This window comes from Merops nubicus, unplaced genomic scaffold (genome assembly GCF_000691845.1).
Source record: "Merops nubicus isolate BGI_N331 unplaced genomic scaffold, ASM69184v1 scaffold14127, whole genome shotgun sequence".
In the NCBI taxonomy this organism is placed as follows: Eukaryota; Metazoa; Chordata; class Aves; order Coraciiformes; family Meropidae; genus Merops; species Merops nubicus.
In genome coordinates, this window is record NW_008621067.1 from 18,532 (window position 1) to 36,145 (window position 17,614).

The following is a 17,614-nucleotide window of genomic DNA, read 5'->3' on the forward strand; positions in this document are numbered from 1 at the left end:
TTTATGTCCTTCTTGCAAAGAATGAACATGGATGGATTGTGTGTGTGTGTATGAATGAAGATGGGCTGTTTCTAATGAACAAGCAGTTGACGTCATCTCATTTAACTTTTTGTTCAGTAATGTCCCAAAACTGAAAAATTTAGTTGATATTCTAGCCTTCTACATCTGAAAAGCTTTATTGCTAATAATCTGTACTGTAGTTAAGCTCTCAGTTGTGCTTCAAGGGGATATTGACAAATACAGGAGCCAGAACAACACACTGCAACAGGACAGTCTGAAACAGCCTGTGGCAGTGCCAGCAAAATCAGACCTTCATGGTTATGTGGCAGTGTGCTGGACACCTCAGGGGAACGGTGCTCATACCTGAATATGATTACTACCCAGTTCGAGCACTTTTGGGTTTTCAATTCCAAAGCAAAATAAAGTTTAAGGAAATGCTTCAAATACAGTTTTCAAGAATCTAGTGCATCTGACAGTACTTCTCTGGAAATTTTTTTCACATACATGCAACATCTGTGGAAGGCATTTAAAATGTTTGAGGAGAAGCTGGTCTGCAGGTGTTGGAAATACCCAATACCTGAACACAGGTGGGCACATGACTCATCAGTGTCTTGTCAATTCAAGTCTGGGATAGGATGAATAAATGTAAACCTCAAAGTGAAGGCAGATAGCCTTGAGCACTGGTGCCAGTGGGAACTGTTCCTCTTCCTCTAGCCAGTTATGCCTTCACAAATACTGTGATGGGTGGCTCCAGACTAAGCTGTTCTCAGCATCTTTTTGTTGTGTTAATCACAAACGGTCTTGAGACTGAGATGATTGTGGCTCTTTCCTTTGAGAGTGAAATGTAGTACACAGACCTTCCTCTGATGTGCAGAAGTGCCTTAGTTTATTTTACTCAGAGTACTTTTTTGGTTAATCACTGCTGTTGGTGTCTTACTAGAACAGATCATATTAATCTAAGGAAGACACTAGAGGTAGAAGAGGCTAGAGAAATTTAAAAGGAAACACAAGAACAAAAAGGGTAAATAGAGTAGGGCAAGAAAGAAAGAATATTCATTAATAAAAGTATGTCAACAAGTTGTTTCGTCAAATACTTCTGTGACTGAGGAGAAGCTGCTTTCCTCAGCTCATCCACTTCTGGTGTGTTAAATCATGAGGTGGCTGATGCTTCCAGGCAAGCTGTATTTCCAGGTCACCTGTAAGACTACGAAAGGAGAAACTTGCTTGCAGTTGTTCAAAGCTGAACATGCACAGGAGTTCTGCGGTTTAGGAAATGCTGAAAGACATTGGTGTTCTGTTTATTCTTCTGTCTGGCATAGAGGAGGGAAGGGAATCATTCTGCTCATGGTAAAGGTACTGCTAAGGTAAAAAGGTTGTGCTCTGAATTTTGTGGCATGTGCGCTCACTTTGTCAGTGTGTATGCAGACAATACATCTTGAACTGTGTGTTGGTTGAGTAACCTTCCTTCAATCCCACCAGAATGCACGTGGTAACTTAAGCTAAATGAGAAGTCAGCTGCTAGCCAGAATGTTGAAGAAACATATTTATTTTGCAAGTTGATTGGGAAGGTTAAAGAAATGTTTTGTTTGAAGGACGTTCTGGTTTGAAGCATATGAGTGGAATGCAGAGCTGAATTCTGAATCTGAAGTAGTACTACAGAATAACAGAAATTTTATTTTTGTGTGTGGTGATTTTGAAATCACACAGTTGTTTCTCATACATGGTTATCACTTGTGCTCAAGAGAAGAAGAGAAAAAAGCCTCTACTGACTGAAAGGAACTGAGGAACAACATTATTATTTTTATATGCAGAAGTCCAAGAAGAAAAAGAAGAAAAAAGACATTAATGAAGAACAGGAGTCATTAGAAGATTATTACTTTGGTGAGGAACGTGTAAAACCTACCCCACCTAAAATGGCCAACAGTCTGGAAATAGAGCAGCAGGTCAGAGAGAAAGCTGAGAACTGCAGAAGGAAACCTGGAGAGCCTCTTCTAATTCCTGAACTGGTCCTGTCAGGAAGCATAACTCCAACTGAGCTCTGTCCTCGGTAAGATGAATGTTGGCCTGCGAAAAACTTCATTCATTATTTTCTGCTCTTATTTGTCAATTGATTGTACAACTTCAAAAACATGTGCTCACCTTTCTGTTTAGCCTAGAGATAAAACTTCTGCTTCTGAAGCTAATATAACTTGTTTTCAAGTCACATGTAACCTTGCATGTGGCAGGCTCAGACAATGCTGTCTGCACAGTCCCGTTGAACCTTCTGATGTTCCTTGAGCACCTGCATAGGACAGTGGTGTGTACATATAATGAAGATGCTTCCAGTGTAGAGTCTAGGTCATTTCTGGCATTACCACTCTCATTACCTAGTCTGTGCCAGTCAACAAAAGGAAAAATAGTTTAGTAAACCAGAGATCTCACTGTGGATAAAATAAATTTACTCTTTTGTGTTAGTTCCACATTTGCACATGCAATTTGGCATACATCTAGCAGATTTAGTAATTTAAAAACAGCTTTGTTTTGCCTGATTGAGAAAATAGACTCATCAAAGAATATTATATGGGTGTTCTGTTGCCAGTGATGAAAAACTTCAAAATTTGTTATCATTTCTTCTGCTTTGAAGGAAGGGAGTGCATGGAAATTTTTCTTCACTAAATAACTTCTTTTATATGGAGGTGGCTTTAGTGTTTCTAAAATTTGACCTGTTAATTTTTAAATCATTTTATGTGAGAAGATTAAGCAACTGCTAAATAACAATTATAAAGTCATTCCTGTGTAGTGGCATAGAATACCACCTTTATTTAGGTGACTTCAGTTTCCCCTTGAGAAATCAGGTTCTTATTAAAAATAACGGAAGAATAAAAATATTATTTAAAAAAATCATATGACAGCATGTTTGATTCATTTACAGAGGAGAAGTTTTGCGACGAGAAGATGTGAAGAAACGCTCGGCATTCGTAAAAGTCCTTTTCAACTCCAAAGAAGTATCAAGGACTGCTACGCAACCAATAAGTTCAGATTTCAGAGTTCACTTTGGACAGATTTTTAATTTACAAATATTCAACTGGCCAGAGAGTTTGAAATTACAGGTAGGTGATGAGTTATCATGGTTACTTTTTAAAAGATAATATGAAATGCAATTACTCGTATAATGCCTGTATTTTGCTCTGTTGTAGTGCTGTAAAGACTGAAAAAAATATGAAAGACACTTTGTAAATCGGTCTTCTAACCCTCCCTTTCTTTTCCAGTCACAAACTTTTAACTTTGCTGCTACATTTTTGATACTTGCGATTTTGTATATATAAATATGTTTTATATATATGTGTGTGTTATATATTATGTGACTATGGGCTGCATGGGGAAAATTAAATAATTGGGATGGGAATGAATAGCACAACATCTTAATTTTAGAAAAACTGATGTATGTTGCAAATAAGCTTGCCAGAATGGTATTCTTAAAATATTATTGTCCGCGTAGTAAAATCATCATAATGTTCACTGGAGGAGGTTAAGAAAAAAATCAAACCACCACCACCTCCATTTAAACTGTGAATTAATGAATGAGTGACATTCACTTATCATTTCCAGAGCCTATACAATATGTACGATAGAATTTTAGGAGGAACATGGTCAGGATGCTACTTTTTCTGTTAGAAAAACAAGGATTTTTCCTGCTAGGTATCATAACTGATAGTTCAGGGGAGGATGTATACCCCCTGCCTGCTTCATTTACGTAATGCACAAATAGAGAGGGAAAAGGAGTACATACCATCTTCCTGGATTAAAAATACATTAATGGAGAAATCACTCACATCACTGCACCTGCAACTGGCCAGGAAAGAGGGAAGCAGTCTGCAGAACTGCCAGAATGGGGAGAATTAGTGAGGCAGAATCCCTCTGGCATCTTCATCTGAAACCAGGGACTGTCAGAAGCAGTTGGATATTGTACAATAATGTTCTCTAAATCTAGAGTTTGTTGTGCTAATCTCATGTGCATTAGAAAGGTGAGGAGGATATACTTTTAAGAAAAATTCAGACCAAGTTAGCTCCTGATATCTGAAATGTCTGCTAATTGGGTATTTCAGAAAGTAAATTAATACATTTGCCTTGAATGAATTACTTCATGCTTAAGTCACAGTAAAACATTTTGTCCAACTAGCCTACAATGTTCTCAACTTCTGTTGTGGTTTGAGGCTTGGAATGGGGTCGTGACCTTCCAGCAACTGGGAGGACCCCGGGTGGGGGTGAACCATTGTATTCCCTCCCCTTCCCACACACACTCTGATAAGAGGCAGGGAGTGGTTTCTAATTTCACTCCTGCCTTGGAGCTCGGATAGGAAAGTTGTCCTTTCACTCCATGGGACCCTGGAACCATTTCTGAGGGTTTTGTATTTTTTATTTCTTGTATTATTCCCCTAATCTTTGTATATATTATTTTCCTTACCTCCCTTTTTCGTGTTCTGTTCCTTGTTGAACAATATACTTCATTTTTTTTCCAAAGTGTCTCTCTCTCTCTCAGGGGGGGAGAGGCCAGTACATAGTTCTGTTCCGTGTGGGTCCTGCCCTGAACCCCTTTTTACATGGAACCAGGACACTTCTCACAAATATGTGTAAATTTTTTACTATGTCTGTCACCATGGTTTTCTTCTAGATATATGAAACAATGGGTATAAGCAGTACCACTTTGTTGGCTGAAGTATTCATACCTGTTCCTGAGACTACAGTTCTGACAGGCAGTGCTCCTATAGAAGAAATAGAGTTCAGCAGCAATCAGCGTGTGATGCTGGACCACGAAGGCGTTGGGAGTGGTAAGGACTCTCAGTCACTGTCAGTTCAATGTTTCTCATTTTCCTGAAACCATGTAGCTCTCGAGCTGGCCCAAGTTTCAGAGGATATTCTGTTACGAGCATTTATGTAACTGAATCTTATAAGATAGTCATGAGTCTTATTATTATTAAAGTTTGCTGTGGAATCTTACTCATTTTAAGCTGTGTATTATAAGATGTGTGTTTATTAGTTGGTTTGTAGTATTAGTGGAGCCCTACTATCTATAGAGGATGTTAAGGATTTTAGTATTTAAGTAATTGGGCCTCTGACACTGCAGAGCACGCAGACTGTATTAATCAGTATAGTTCTAGTGATTTTAGTGTTTTAAATCACAGAAGAAGTGGTTGTGTATGTGTAGAGTAATTTTTTGTCTACTGATTTGCTTTGTTGATATCCTGCAACATATTTTTCCCTTGGGACTTCATAAAAATAAAATAAGGGAAAGACAGGAAAAGGGGAAGCAAGAGTAATGCATAGTAGCATATGGAATTTCCAAGTTTATATAATGTTTGAACAACATTATGAGATGACCGACTTGTATAAATTTGCCATATATGAAATACCTATCAAGCTATAGCAGAATAGATAAAAATCTGCGGAGAAAAGAAACATGATAAAAAATTATTACAACAAATGTGTGTGTAAATGTCATTGACCGCAATGCCTGTCTATACAACTGTGTATAACAAAGCTTTAGGACTGACTTTTCAGTCATGCATAATTCTTTTGACTCTGAATTTCTATTTAATTAATAGCAGTATGCTGAATCTGAAAACTACCAGAAATAATAAATAGTGTGTATCTCTACAGGAAAAAAAAGTACTAGCCTCCCAACCCAAAAGGAAGGCCTTTCTGTAGGTCCAGTGGATTCTTTCACTCCTTCTGTAGAGCTGAGTCCCCCACAGTGTGCAGGAAAAGCCAAGGTGTTTCACATTCCAGAATCACGGAATGGTGAGGATTGGAAGGGATCTCTGGAGATCACCTATTCCAGTTCCCCTGCTAAAGCAGGTTAATCTAGAGCAGGTTGCACAGGAATGTGTCCAGGCAGGTTTTGAAAGTTTCCAGAGGAGACTCTACAACCTCTCTGGGCAGCCTGTTCCAGTGCTCCATCACCCTCAAGGGAAAGGAATTTTTTCCTGATGATCACATGGAACCTCCTGTGTCCTAGTTTGTGCTGGTTGCCCCTTGTCCTGTTGCTGGGCACCACTGACAAAAGTCTGTCCCCATCCCCTTGATTCCCACCCTTCAGATACTTATAAGCATTGATCAGATCTCCTCTGTCTTCTGCAGACTAAACAGCCCCAGACTTCCCAGCACTTCCTTGTAAGAGAAATGTTCCTGTCCCCTTACCATCTCTGTAGCCCTCAGCTGGCCTGTCTCCAGCAGTTCCCCGTCTTTTGAGCTGGGGAGCCCAGAACTGGACATAGTACTCCAGATACGGCCTCAGGCAGAGGAGGACCTCCCTTGACCTGCTGGTCACACTCTTCTTAGTGCACCCCAGGATAGCACTGGCGTTCTTGGCTACAAGAGCACACTGCTGGCTCATGGTTAACTTGTCCACCAGGACTCCCAGGAACTTCTCTGTGGAGCTGCTTTCCACAACCCCTAACCTGCACTGATGCATGGGGTTAATCCTCCCCAGGTGCAGGACTCTATGCTTACCTGTGTTGAACTTCACTAGGTTCCAATCTGCCCAACTCTCTAGCCTGTCCAGGTCTCACCGAGTGGCAGCACGGCCTCCTGGTGTGTCAGCCACTCCTGCCAGTATTGTACCATCAGCAAACTTGCTGAGGGTACACTCTATCCCTTCATCCAGGTCACTGATGAAGCTGTTGAACAAGACTCTGACCCCTGGGGGACACTGATAGCTACAAGCCTCCAACCCTCTGAGCTCTGCCCTTCAGCCTGTTCTCAATCCACCTCACTGTCCACTCATCTAACCCACACCTCCTGAGCCTACCTGTGAAGATGTTATAGGAGACTCCCACGTTACCCCCATTTATTTAAAGTCACAGGTTATTTGACTAATGTTCAGGAATAATTTTTTTAAATGTCTGGATGTTGTATCTGAATGCATAAATATGTCTTTTTTTTTTTTCCTCCCTTGATAGGTGTGTCCTTTTCATTTGAAGCTGATGGTAGCAACAAAATGACTTTAATGACCTCTGGGAAAGTATCCAGTAGTGTCTCTTGGGCAGTTGGAGAAAAAGGAATCCCCTTAATTCCTTCAATATCTCAGCAAAACACAGGCATTCCAAGGTAATAGAATATGAATTTTCCGTGATTCATGAGAAACTGATTATACGAAAATTAAAAAAAAAAAAAATACTTTCATAATCAAGGATTTTCATAGTTTTTCTAAAGCTTATATATTTTACTTTCTGCTATAAGGTTTTCTGGTAAACAGATTTTAGTTAGAAATTTTGTTCTTTAGTGTATTGTTTATAGGCAATATTAAAGGTAAACTTAAGCTACTTAATTCATTTTTACGATATTCTGACAGAACATGTATATATTGGCAAGGAGCTTTCTGTCACAATTTTCCTAACTTTCTGTAATCATTGGCTAATTTTTGCATTTAGCTTTTGCTAAGCTCTTCTTACCCAAAGTCTGTTTGGGGAGGCTATTGGGACATGTGCTTTAAATGCCTTTTCTGTCAGAAAATCTGTCATATCGTTCCAAGATAACAGTCTTTCATGTTTTTTCTCTAACAGAATCCTGTTGATCTGCAAAAATTAGTACATTATTGTATTCAAAACAATGTAATTTTCCCTCTGGCTGCAAGTTGAATGTTATAGATTATTTGTCTACTTTGTTGCTTTTATGTAATTCCAGTAAAGTCAGAGAGATAATATATAAAGTCTACTTTTGTAATGTCCTCAGGTAGCTTCACTATAAAGCCTTCAGAGTTTTCCTATACTTGCTAACAGTGACCAAGTACCTCTTCCAGCTGATCAGATTTTGGGGATTTTATACTTATTTAGAGGCTAGGTATTGGCATCCAGATCACTCTGTTACTCTTTTTGACCCAAGCTGCAGCGTGTGAGTAACCTGCTGGTTACAAGGATGCATACCCCAAGGCTAACGTTAAACTTAGGAGACTAATCACTGCAGTAAATGGAAAAATGAGGAATTTCAGAAGGAAGTTTGACTCTAAAACACTCTTCTTTCAGTCATTCTCCAGAGATGAACAGCCCTCTGTTGGGAAAGCTGAAGACAAGATTTTCAGTCTAATGTTAGTTTTTGCTCCCCATTAGCTTTTCAGCACAATTGTGATTCAGTGTGCATTTATTCAAGGCTGATGCCTAAAGATACATCCTTGATGTTAGCACTCTGTCTGCTGTTCCAGTAACTGCTGAATATTTATCTAATTCTAACCAAGCATGAGAAAGATCCAGAAAAGAAAAGAAAAAATGAAAGTTCTTAAAGCTTTCCTGAAAATACTCAGATAAGTAGAGAACAAAGATTCAAATCGGCAACCCTGACAAGAAAAGGGGCAACATCCATCTTCTGGGGTATTTGGCTAACAATGTGCATGTCCTGTGCTTCGGGGTTATGTCACAAAATTTTGGTAGCAGTGGGGCTTCAGGGGTGGCTTTTGTGAGAAGATGCTAGAAGACTGGCCTGCAAGTCAGTGTAGAGATGGCCTCCAGATTGCCTACCATACTTTCTTGCCTGCTGTGAATACAAAAGGTGAACAGGAGCATCCAAAGCATAAGGAGCAGAGCTGGGACTCACTCATAGTATTGGTGAGGACCAAAAGCAGGGCTGCACCACAAGGGCAAAGGCCACAAGGGTGTCCCAGCACAGGCTGTGTCCTCCAGCCAGCATGGAGTCTTACAGGAGCTGAACAGGACAGGCAGAGCAGGGTGCTGGCAGCCGTCCCAGACGTGGCAAGAGGATGAATCAGGCCCCAGGGTCTATCCAGAAAGAGCAGGGGAGGGGCAGAGACCAAGGCTACAGTGCAGGTGTGAAAGAGCCATCCAGGGGACAGGTCAAAGACGGGATTTAAGTCAAAGCACGGGCAAGGACTGTACATCTGAGAAGTTCTTAGTATGGATTGTCAAAACTTTTATGTTAACTTTCATGCTGTGAGGCAATTTATCATCTTACTTCCTAGTAATCTGCAACATGGAATAGTGTAGGTGTATCATAAATGTATCAATAATCACCTTATTACCTTTTATAAAAGTTCTCTTCCACCAGTTCCTTCATATTTACCCATTACTTTCCTTTGTAATTCATTGTTCCCTCAGTTGCATAGCTACAAGAATTACTTAGTAAAATTTACCGTTCAGGTCAGAGGGAACTTTTTGGGTTTTTCTAAGATTGTTTTAAATACTTTTTTTTATATTGCTAAATCATAGGTGTAACTTCTGTCAATTCTGTTTTTTTTAGTGCTTTAAAAAATGTTGATGCTATTGCATCCATTGGCACGTCGGGCTTAACTGACATGAAGAAATTAGCTAAGTGGGCAGCGGAAGCAAAACTTGATCCAAATGACCCCAACAATGCAGCTCTGATGCAGCTCATCATGGTAAGTGGCTTTTTCAGAGCTGTAGGGCTAATGGCTATATGAGACACTCAGTCACCAGTACTTTCCCAGGCAACCTGCTTGCATGCCAAGGAGGTAGCAGCCTTTGAATTTGTGATGGACATACTTGTGTGAGTGATAATAAGCAAAAGTTTCTCCTAAAAATACAGTTTATTAATCCAGTTAGTAGTGAGTTAGTGGTTTATTCATGTTTTATTAATCCATTCAGTAGTATTCTAGATATAAGGGAAAAATAGGTATAAGGGAATATCCCAAATGATTCATTTATAAATGAAAAAAAATCTATGTTGAGTTCATTGTTTCCTTAAAGTGCAGGAGTATTCCCAGTGTATTTGTGTGGTATTAAATAGGAAGCTGCTCATTAGGGACAATTACACAAAGAGATCTAGTTTGTTGTAGAAGTTGGGACTTTTCTAAACATCAAATTGAGGAGCTCTTTACATAGCTGAAGTGGTGTAAATGAATCCTCTTTGCAGTACAGCTTCCTAGGTGACCCTGCTGTGTTATAGTTTAGCTGCTTTTTAATGTTTTGGTTGTGTTGCAAGGACATAGAATTTTATTGTATTCTTCAGTGTATAATCTCAGGTGCTTTGCTCAACAAAAACCTACTTTTAAAGTGTCTGTTTGATCTATCTCAACTGCTTTTGCTTACAGTGAACATCCTTGCAATATGCATGTAAGACTTGGAAAACTTTTTATAGACTTTTGTTATTTGGTATGAAAAGGCTAATATTTTTTTTTTACTAATTTAGGTTGCTACAAGCGGAAAGGCACAAGTTCCCGATTTCTTCAGATTGGAACAGTTGCAGCAAGAATTTAATTTTGTTTCTGATGAGGAATTTGATAGATCAAAGAGATTCCGACTCCTGCAGCTCAGGAGTGGGGAGGTGGCAGAGTTCCGAAACTATAAGCAAGTCCCTTTACATGAACGAGAAATCAGTGAGAAAATCTTCCAGGTACAGTGTTTTCTGAAATAGTTTTAATCCTAATACTGACTTGCAATTAAATCAATTGGTCCCTTGAAGAATGTACAGTAAAAAATGAGAATTTAATTCCTTCAGCCGTTCCTGGTGTTATTTTAATCTAATTAAATAGCTTCTTTCCAAGGCAATATTTCCACAGCTTTATTGTGGAAGGAGAAACATAAAACACAGCAACTGCTGTAAACACAAATGTTCTAAGAGAGTTTTTTTTTTAAAGGTAAGAGATTTTTTTTTAAAGTGATTTCAAGTATAGAAAGATAATGCAAAGATAATTCAGGTGTAGGCTTATTAACTTTTGAGCCCTTTCTGTGAAGACTGCTGGAAGCAGTGTCTCTAATGAGAATTTAAACCTTTTTATGTTTTACTACAGCCTATGTTGCAGTTCTTTCTACTTTAGGACATTGCTCCAACTAGCTTATGCTGTCCTTGCCTGTCTGTTAATTACCTTACTGAAATGCAGTATTTTTTTTTTTTACTTGGGTCATGCTTCAGTTATTTTTAATCTTGACTCCTTTATTGGTGTTAAATTGCACATTCTTTTGTTCCTTAGCTGTTCACATAGCTAAGGAACATTTTAGTCTGTTCACTGCCTTACCAGGATCAGAATCATCTCAGATTCTGAACAACTGCTGCTTTATTCCTACTTCTTCTTATATAAATTTATTCAAGAAATTTCGTTCTTCTCTTCCTTTTGGATCACAGCTTTTTTAAAAGATATTTATTAATTCAGTCATGTCTGGCTCTTTGCAATAAATATTTCTTCTTTTTTTAATTTTAGATTCGTTTTGCATCTTTTATTTAAAGATATGCCACATCTTTCATAGACATTTCTGATCCAGTTGATTTTACAGACTAGCTTTATTCATTTCATGTTATCATTCAAAATTTAAAATCGTAGTTTAACAATAGTTTCATTCATATAAACCCATTTTCATTTTGTATGACATGAACTTAAAAACTAAGTTTAAAGTGTTATTGTTCCTAGTTGGTTTACTAGCTATTTGTCTAAGAAGTCTGAAAATTTATATAATCATGGAAATATTGTTCAGAAAATACTGACTGGAGGTCATCTGGTGCTGCCTTCCACTGAAGTGGTAGGTCTGTTGCCAGCACTAGATGAGGTCAGCTGTGTATTTGTCTAGCCAAGTCTTGAAAACCTCTAAATGGGAGATTCCACTCTTTCTGCATAACCTGTTCCAGTGCTGCACTATCCTTCCAGTGATTATTTACCAAAAAAAAAAAAAATCAATCCCTATCCAACCTGAGCCTTCCAAGTTGTACTTAAGAGCTGTTTTGCCGTGTTATATTTTATGGAATTACAGAGCTGAGTTTGGCACTTCCTTCTTTGTAACTGTCCATCAAATAATTGTGGGCAGATATTGGTTTGCTGTTTAATCTCTTTCCTCACCAGACTAATTAAGTTGGACACGTTATCCAGTGCAAGAAAGACACTGAAATACTGAAGCAAGTCCAGCACAGAGCTACCAGAATATAGAATCATAGAATGCTTTGAGCTGGAAGAGGGACCTCAAAAGGTCATCTAGTCCAAAATCCCTACAGTAAGCAGGGACATCCCCAGCTGGATCAGACTGTCCAGAGCCCCATCAAGCCTGACCTTGAGTGTCTCCAGGGATGGGGCCTCCACCACCTCTCTGGGCAGCCTGTTCCAGTGTTTCACCACCCTCATGGTGAAGAACTTCCTCCTAATGCCTAATCTAAATCTACCCTGCCTGAGTTTAAAATAGTTCCCCATTGTCCTGGAGTACATGACATATAAGTGGAGGCTGAAAGGGCTAAGTTTGTTTTGGCCTAAGCAGACAAGGCTAAGGAGATCTCTTACTGCTTCCTTCAAGTACTTAATAAGATGGTACAGAGAAAACAGGGCAAAACCTATCTTACAGGCTAGATGATGGATACACAAGTTACTCTAAGAGAAATTCCAGTTAGAGACAATGAAAACATTTTTCACAAGGAAGGTATTAAATTTCTAGAACATATCGTCCAGTAATTTTGTAGACGTGCCATCTCTAGAGATGTTGAGAATTGAACTGTGGGAAAGTTCCTGAGCATCCCGATTGGAGTTTCAGTGACAGTTTGGATCAGATGACCACCAGAACTCTCTTCCAACATACATTGTTCTAAGATTCTGACCTTTTCTTGTAAGTCATGTAGAGTAGGCCTCTGACTGTCTGAGTTGTCATTAGTGGACCCCATCCAGTTTCTCCACATGCTTCTTGAACTGGCAGCCACAAACTTGTCACAATATTTCAGGTACACCCTCAAGAGTGCCAAGTTGGAGCGACTAGCAATTTCCCTTTGTCTGTAGGCCATACTACTCCTGATTTAGCCTGTGGGTTGCCTTTTGCCAAAAGAACACATCATTGTTTATCATTAAGCCATAACTCTCCAATTTTTTTTTTTTCAGTATGGTTGTTGTTCTGCAGGTTGCTTTCCAGTCTGTGCCAGCACATGGAATTACTCCACCCGTAATACCAAATTTTGCTTTTTCTTCATTGAGTTGTCATAGTCTTCAGTTATCAAGGGCCCTTTCAGTTGTGGTTCAGTCATTCATTTTATTGACCACTCTTCTAATGAAGTATCGTTGGCTAAATTCCTTGACAGCATACTATGTCTCATCATCCAGATCACTGATGAAGATATGGTGTAATATTGTTCCTATAATCAATCTCAGGAGTGCTTTGCTTGTTAGAGGACAACAGCTGGACATTAAACTATTCATCCTTAGTGATAGAGCTCAGTTGTTCATCTGTTTTTTAACCAAGCAAACAGTTCATTCAGTCCTTTCAAATCCCTCAGGTTATCCTAACCAAGAATAACCACATTCTGCTTGTTGACTGTGGTGACATTTTCAATCTATATCCTGTTGCCACTGATAAATGACAAATTTTCTACTCATACCCCAGCCTGATAATGGAAGTTTCCTGCTGGTGGTTTATTGTGTAGGCAGCTAAGCTCCACACAGGTGGTTATTCACTTCCCCTCTCCTACTCACCCTGGGCAGAGGAGTGAATAGGTAGAGCACGAGCAAGCACACTCATGGGTTGAGATGGTTTTTGGGTTTGTTTTTTTTTTTCTTTCTTCTTCCTTTTTCCTTCGCCTCTAAAACTAAGAGGTTTACAGGCTCTTGCCACCTCTCACATATGGACTCGTCTCTAGCCAGTTGCTGAGCAGTAGCTACCTTCCCCAAAATCCTCTTCCTTTCCATTTTACTGCTGATTGTGACGTTATATGTCATGGAATACCCCTTTGGTCATTCTGAGTTATCCATGTCTCACGTATGAGGAGTGACTGAGGGAATTTGGATTGTTTAGTCTGGAGAAGAAGAGGCTGAGGGGGGACCTTATTGCTCTCTTACAGCTACCTGAAAGGAGGTTGTGGTGAGATGGGTGTTGGTCTCTTCTCCCAGGTCACTAGCAATAGGATGAGAAGAAGTGGGCTCAAGTTGTGCCAGGGAAGTTTTTGATTGGATGTTAGGAAAAATTTCTTTACGGTGAGAGTGGTGAGACACTGGAACAGGCTGCCCAGGGGGGTGGTGGAGTCACCATCCCTGGAGGTGTTCAAAAAGCGTGTAGATGTGGCACTTGAGGACATGGTTTAGTGGTCATGGTAGTGTTGGGTGATGGTTTGACTTGAGAGGTCTTTTCAACGTTAATGATTCTATGAGTTAGCTGTCCTCATGTCCTCTCTCAACTTCCTGTGCACCCCCACCCTGCTTGCTTGGGGGGAGTTGGAAGAAGAGATAGTGTTGACACTGTGAAGGCATCTCTCAAAATCAGTCAAAAAAAACATTGTTGTGTTAGCAGCAGCGTTTTAGTCACACATTCAAAACACAGCAATATACCTTTTGCTGTGAAGAAACAAGTCCATCCCAGCCAGACCAGATACCATTAGGCCATGAAATTATCTTTTTTTCCCCACCATAGCGTTTCCCCGAGCAATTCTGTTTTATTCATCCTCTCTCAGCTTTTCACAAAGTATAGAACTTACATGCAGTACTGCTATGAAATCTTTTGCTTTATATTTTTGATTCCTTGTGTTCCTTGGATCAGGTGGATCCATTATCTGTATTAATGAACCCAGCAGCACGGGCTGTAGGATTTTGCTAATTGAAGACATGCCATGCTCATAGACGAGCATTTGCTTTGTGAGTTATGATCTTTTCCTGTTTTTTTCTGCAAGTTCATTTGATGGCAACAGTTTACTCAGTTAACAAGTATTAATTAATGATTTGTGGTACCTAAATCATACTGCAGTAAATAGATTCCTGAAGGAGCAATGCACATGCATTGTTACCAGACATTCAACTCCCATTGTTGGACTTCTAGCTTACTCATTCCTAGAGCTTCCTAAAAATTAAGATTTCTGCCTCAGAAAAGCTATGCTTATTTTATTTTGTTGCTAATCTGAAATAATTAAAAAATAGTTAGTACACACTCAAAAAGTTAGATAGATAGGTATTTATTGTGGAAGTAATGAAGTACCGTGTTTCCAGAATGAACATGCTGTCTCCTTTATCTTAGGGAAAAACTACATTTTCTTAACTAACAACAGTAGCAAAATGACCTGAAGATTAATTTTACTGAGTAGCTTTTACATGATAACTAGCTGTAGATGTGAGTCAACCTGATTTGCAGACTGCCATTGAGCTGCAGGTCCTGGGAGAGCCCCTGGACCAGCAAGGCTCTGCGTTTTGCTCGGAAGTTGAGTGTCAGCTCTAGCCTTTTCTTAATTTATGAGATGGTTTCCTAAACTTGTGAATAAATTTGCATCTGTCAGTACAGCTTTCATTGTAGTCCACCAAGACAGTAACCACAACCCTGAGAAATACTCCATCAACATATTTCTTCCCAAAAAACAGCTACTTGTAAATCTTTTCTTGTGGTGGTAACCAGTATTCCTCTCAGCCCCTCGGTTAGGCTGCAGGCTCTTTTATCTTTGCCTTTTACCTCAGACAAAGGAAAATCTTCATGATCTGGCTGCTTCAAGGGCTTTCACTTTCTCACAATGTACAAAGATTTTTCTTATGCTCTTAATTCTGTCTTTTTCTTGAATATAACTGAAAAATAGCTCAATGATTGTTTCTCAGCAGACTCCCACAAGTAGAGTTTCTTTCAGCATTAGACACTCCGAAAACTAGTTACGTGTATTAAAAAGTTCAGATTTCAGGTCATCTTCCATGAAAACTGCATCACTTCTGTTGATAAAGGATTCTCCCTACTGCAGCTGCAGGAAAAGAAGCCATTTCCCATTCAAATGGAATTTTGGTTTACGGCAGCAGGTCAAAGTTCTGCTTTAAAAGGAAAGAAAGAAATCTTCAAGTTATTCATAGTAATTTAAACCACATGAATCTTGTAACTTAATGGAATTCTTGTCTCTATTCATGGAAGCTTAGTAATGCTATTGCTGTATACATTAGCATTAAAGATAGCTTCATAAGTCTCTGACATCTGTTTTGGTTTACTGTGATCCGTACATTAATTAAATATTTACAATTTTTCTGGTACGTAATAAAGGGCTGAGTATATATCAAATCACAAACTCAGTAAATATCTTTAGGACTATGAGAAGAGACTGCAAGAGATGGATGTGATTGACAGCAAAAATTACCTAGATGCACACAGAGCAGTTGTAGCCAACTATCTGCAGAAGGTAAGCTGGAAAAAATGTGGATTCACTGTATTTCTCTAGGCAGCATGTTGCTTCTATACTTAGATGCCCTATTTCCATGAGTACTAAAAACTAATTCGTCTCTAAACTTGACCTACAGACATTTTCAAATTCTAACTTAACCCTGAAACTGATGTAATTGAACAAGTGGAAGTTTGTGAATTACTCTTTTAATGTTATTGAAAAAGATACAATATACAAAATGACTGGCCATTCTGAATTTTTCTAGCAATTCTGTAAATTCGTTTTTGCTCTAGTGTCCCAGAGATTTATACTGCTGTGACCAAGGTAATCACTGATTGCCCTCGCCTCCCTATTTCCCTTCCTGTAAGGTGTGGTGCTGTGAAAATTATCTCCATGAAAGCAGCCCTAACCACTGTTAAAAATAATTTAATGCAATTGGCAGTGTCTTGCCCTTCAGCCTGAGGCAGAGGGCATATCTTCCATCACATTAGCTTCGTTGGCGTATTAGAGCAACATCTTCTCCTCCTTATCTTGGTTTAATTTATTTTTCTACTCTGTTTATTGTGTTAGGATGACATTCTCTTTAATCCCTAGGGAAAAAAATAATAGGAAAACATCGTTCATATAACCCAGAGAAGTTTGCCATTTCAGACTATTTTGGCAAAATAGCAAATGCAAGACATGGCTACCAGTTTCTTACCAGTACTGCAAATATCAAGAAGTGTACCAAATCCTAGCCAGCCAGCAAGACATGTCCTATGATGATGCGTTGATTTGATGGAGGACTAAACTAATTGTCTGTTAGAAAGAATGGTTTGTAAAAGAATCACAGAATCACAGATGATTAGAAGTGTTTAAATCTCCCAGGCAAGTGCCAAAGCCCAGATTCAGTATGTTTAATACTTAAAAAAAAAAAAAAAGCTGTCATGTCTGTGTCAGCCCTGTATGTTTTGCACAGCATTTGTGTACTCAAATATATGGTTTATGCACCATGCTGAGTAATAGTATAGTAGTACAGAGTAAGGTACCTTTACTTGTCACTCGTTTAGATTAAATACAAGTAGCCTTTTTTAAAATGATACTCGGGTGTTTTACACATCTATAAGGTGTCAGATGTGATTGAAAATTACATTGCTGACATCAGAACTGAAATTCAGTTCACTCTGAAGTGTGATCTTTATATGCCTATCAGTTCAACACAAAGATATGATACAAATAAGAATAACTTTTAAAAAATTCTGCAATACATCCCCCTTTATTTTTCAAAAAGTGTTTTTATTGCTGTTCTGCAGCTGATCTTGTAGTAGCACAGCATTTAAAGGCATTACTAGCATTAGTGGCAGGAAAAAGGACAAAGGCAATACTCTTTGTCAGTCTGCTTCCACAGAGCTGCTGGGAGAAGAGGGAAGACTTTCACCTCTGTGTTTCAGTCTGTGACCTAAGCATAGAAATGAAAGGAACTAAGGATTTTAAACATTTATTTTAAATCATAGTATGTGTAATACAGGCTTCACCGATTGTTCTGCAGTCCGAAGTGTTGCTTTTATTCCTCACAGCTAATACCATACAGATTTCTCTGCAGCCTTTTCTGCACCTT

The 17,614-nt window shown here is 39.0% G+C and overlaps 1 protein-coding gene across 1 annotated transcript in view; it reads left to right on the top strand.

Moving 5' to 3' along the window:
- CC2D2A (coiled-coil and C2 domain containing 2A) overlaps positions 1 to 17,614 on the top strand; it is a 48,666-nt gene that overhangs the window by 13,328 nt on the left and 17,724 nt on the right. The window contains exons 12-18 of the mRNA XM_008944335.1: positions 1,812 to 2,047; positions 2,912 to 3,089; positions 4,652 to 4,808; positions 6,939 to 7,086; positions 9,226 to 9,364; positions 10,135 to 10,338; positions 15,943 to 16,035. Coding sequence (XP_008942583.1) covers positions 1,812 to 2,047; positions 2,912 to 3,089; positions 4,652 to 4,808; positions 6,939 to 7,086; positions 9,226 to 9,364; positions 10,135 to 10,338; positions 15,943 to 16,035 — 1,155 coding nt within the window. The remainder of the gene's footprint in view (positions 1 to 1,811; positions 2,048 to 2,911; positions 3,090 to 4,651; positions 4,809 to 6,938; positions 7,087 to 9,225; positions 9,365 to 10,134; positions 10,339 to 15,942; positions 16,036 to 17,614) is intronic.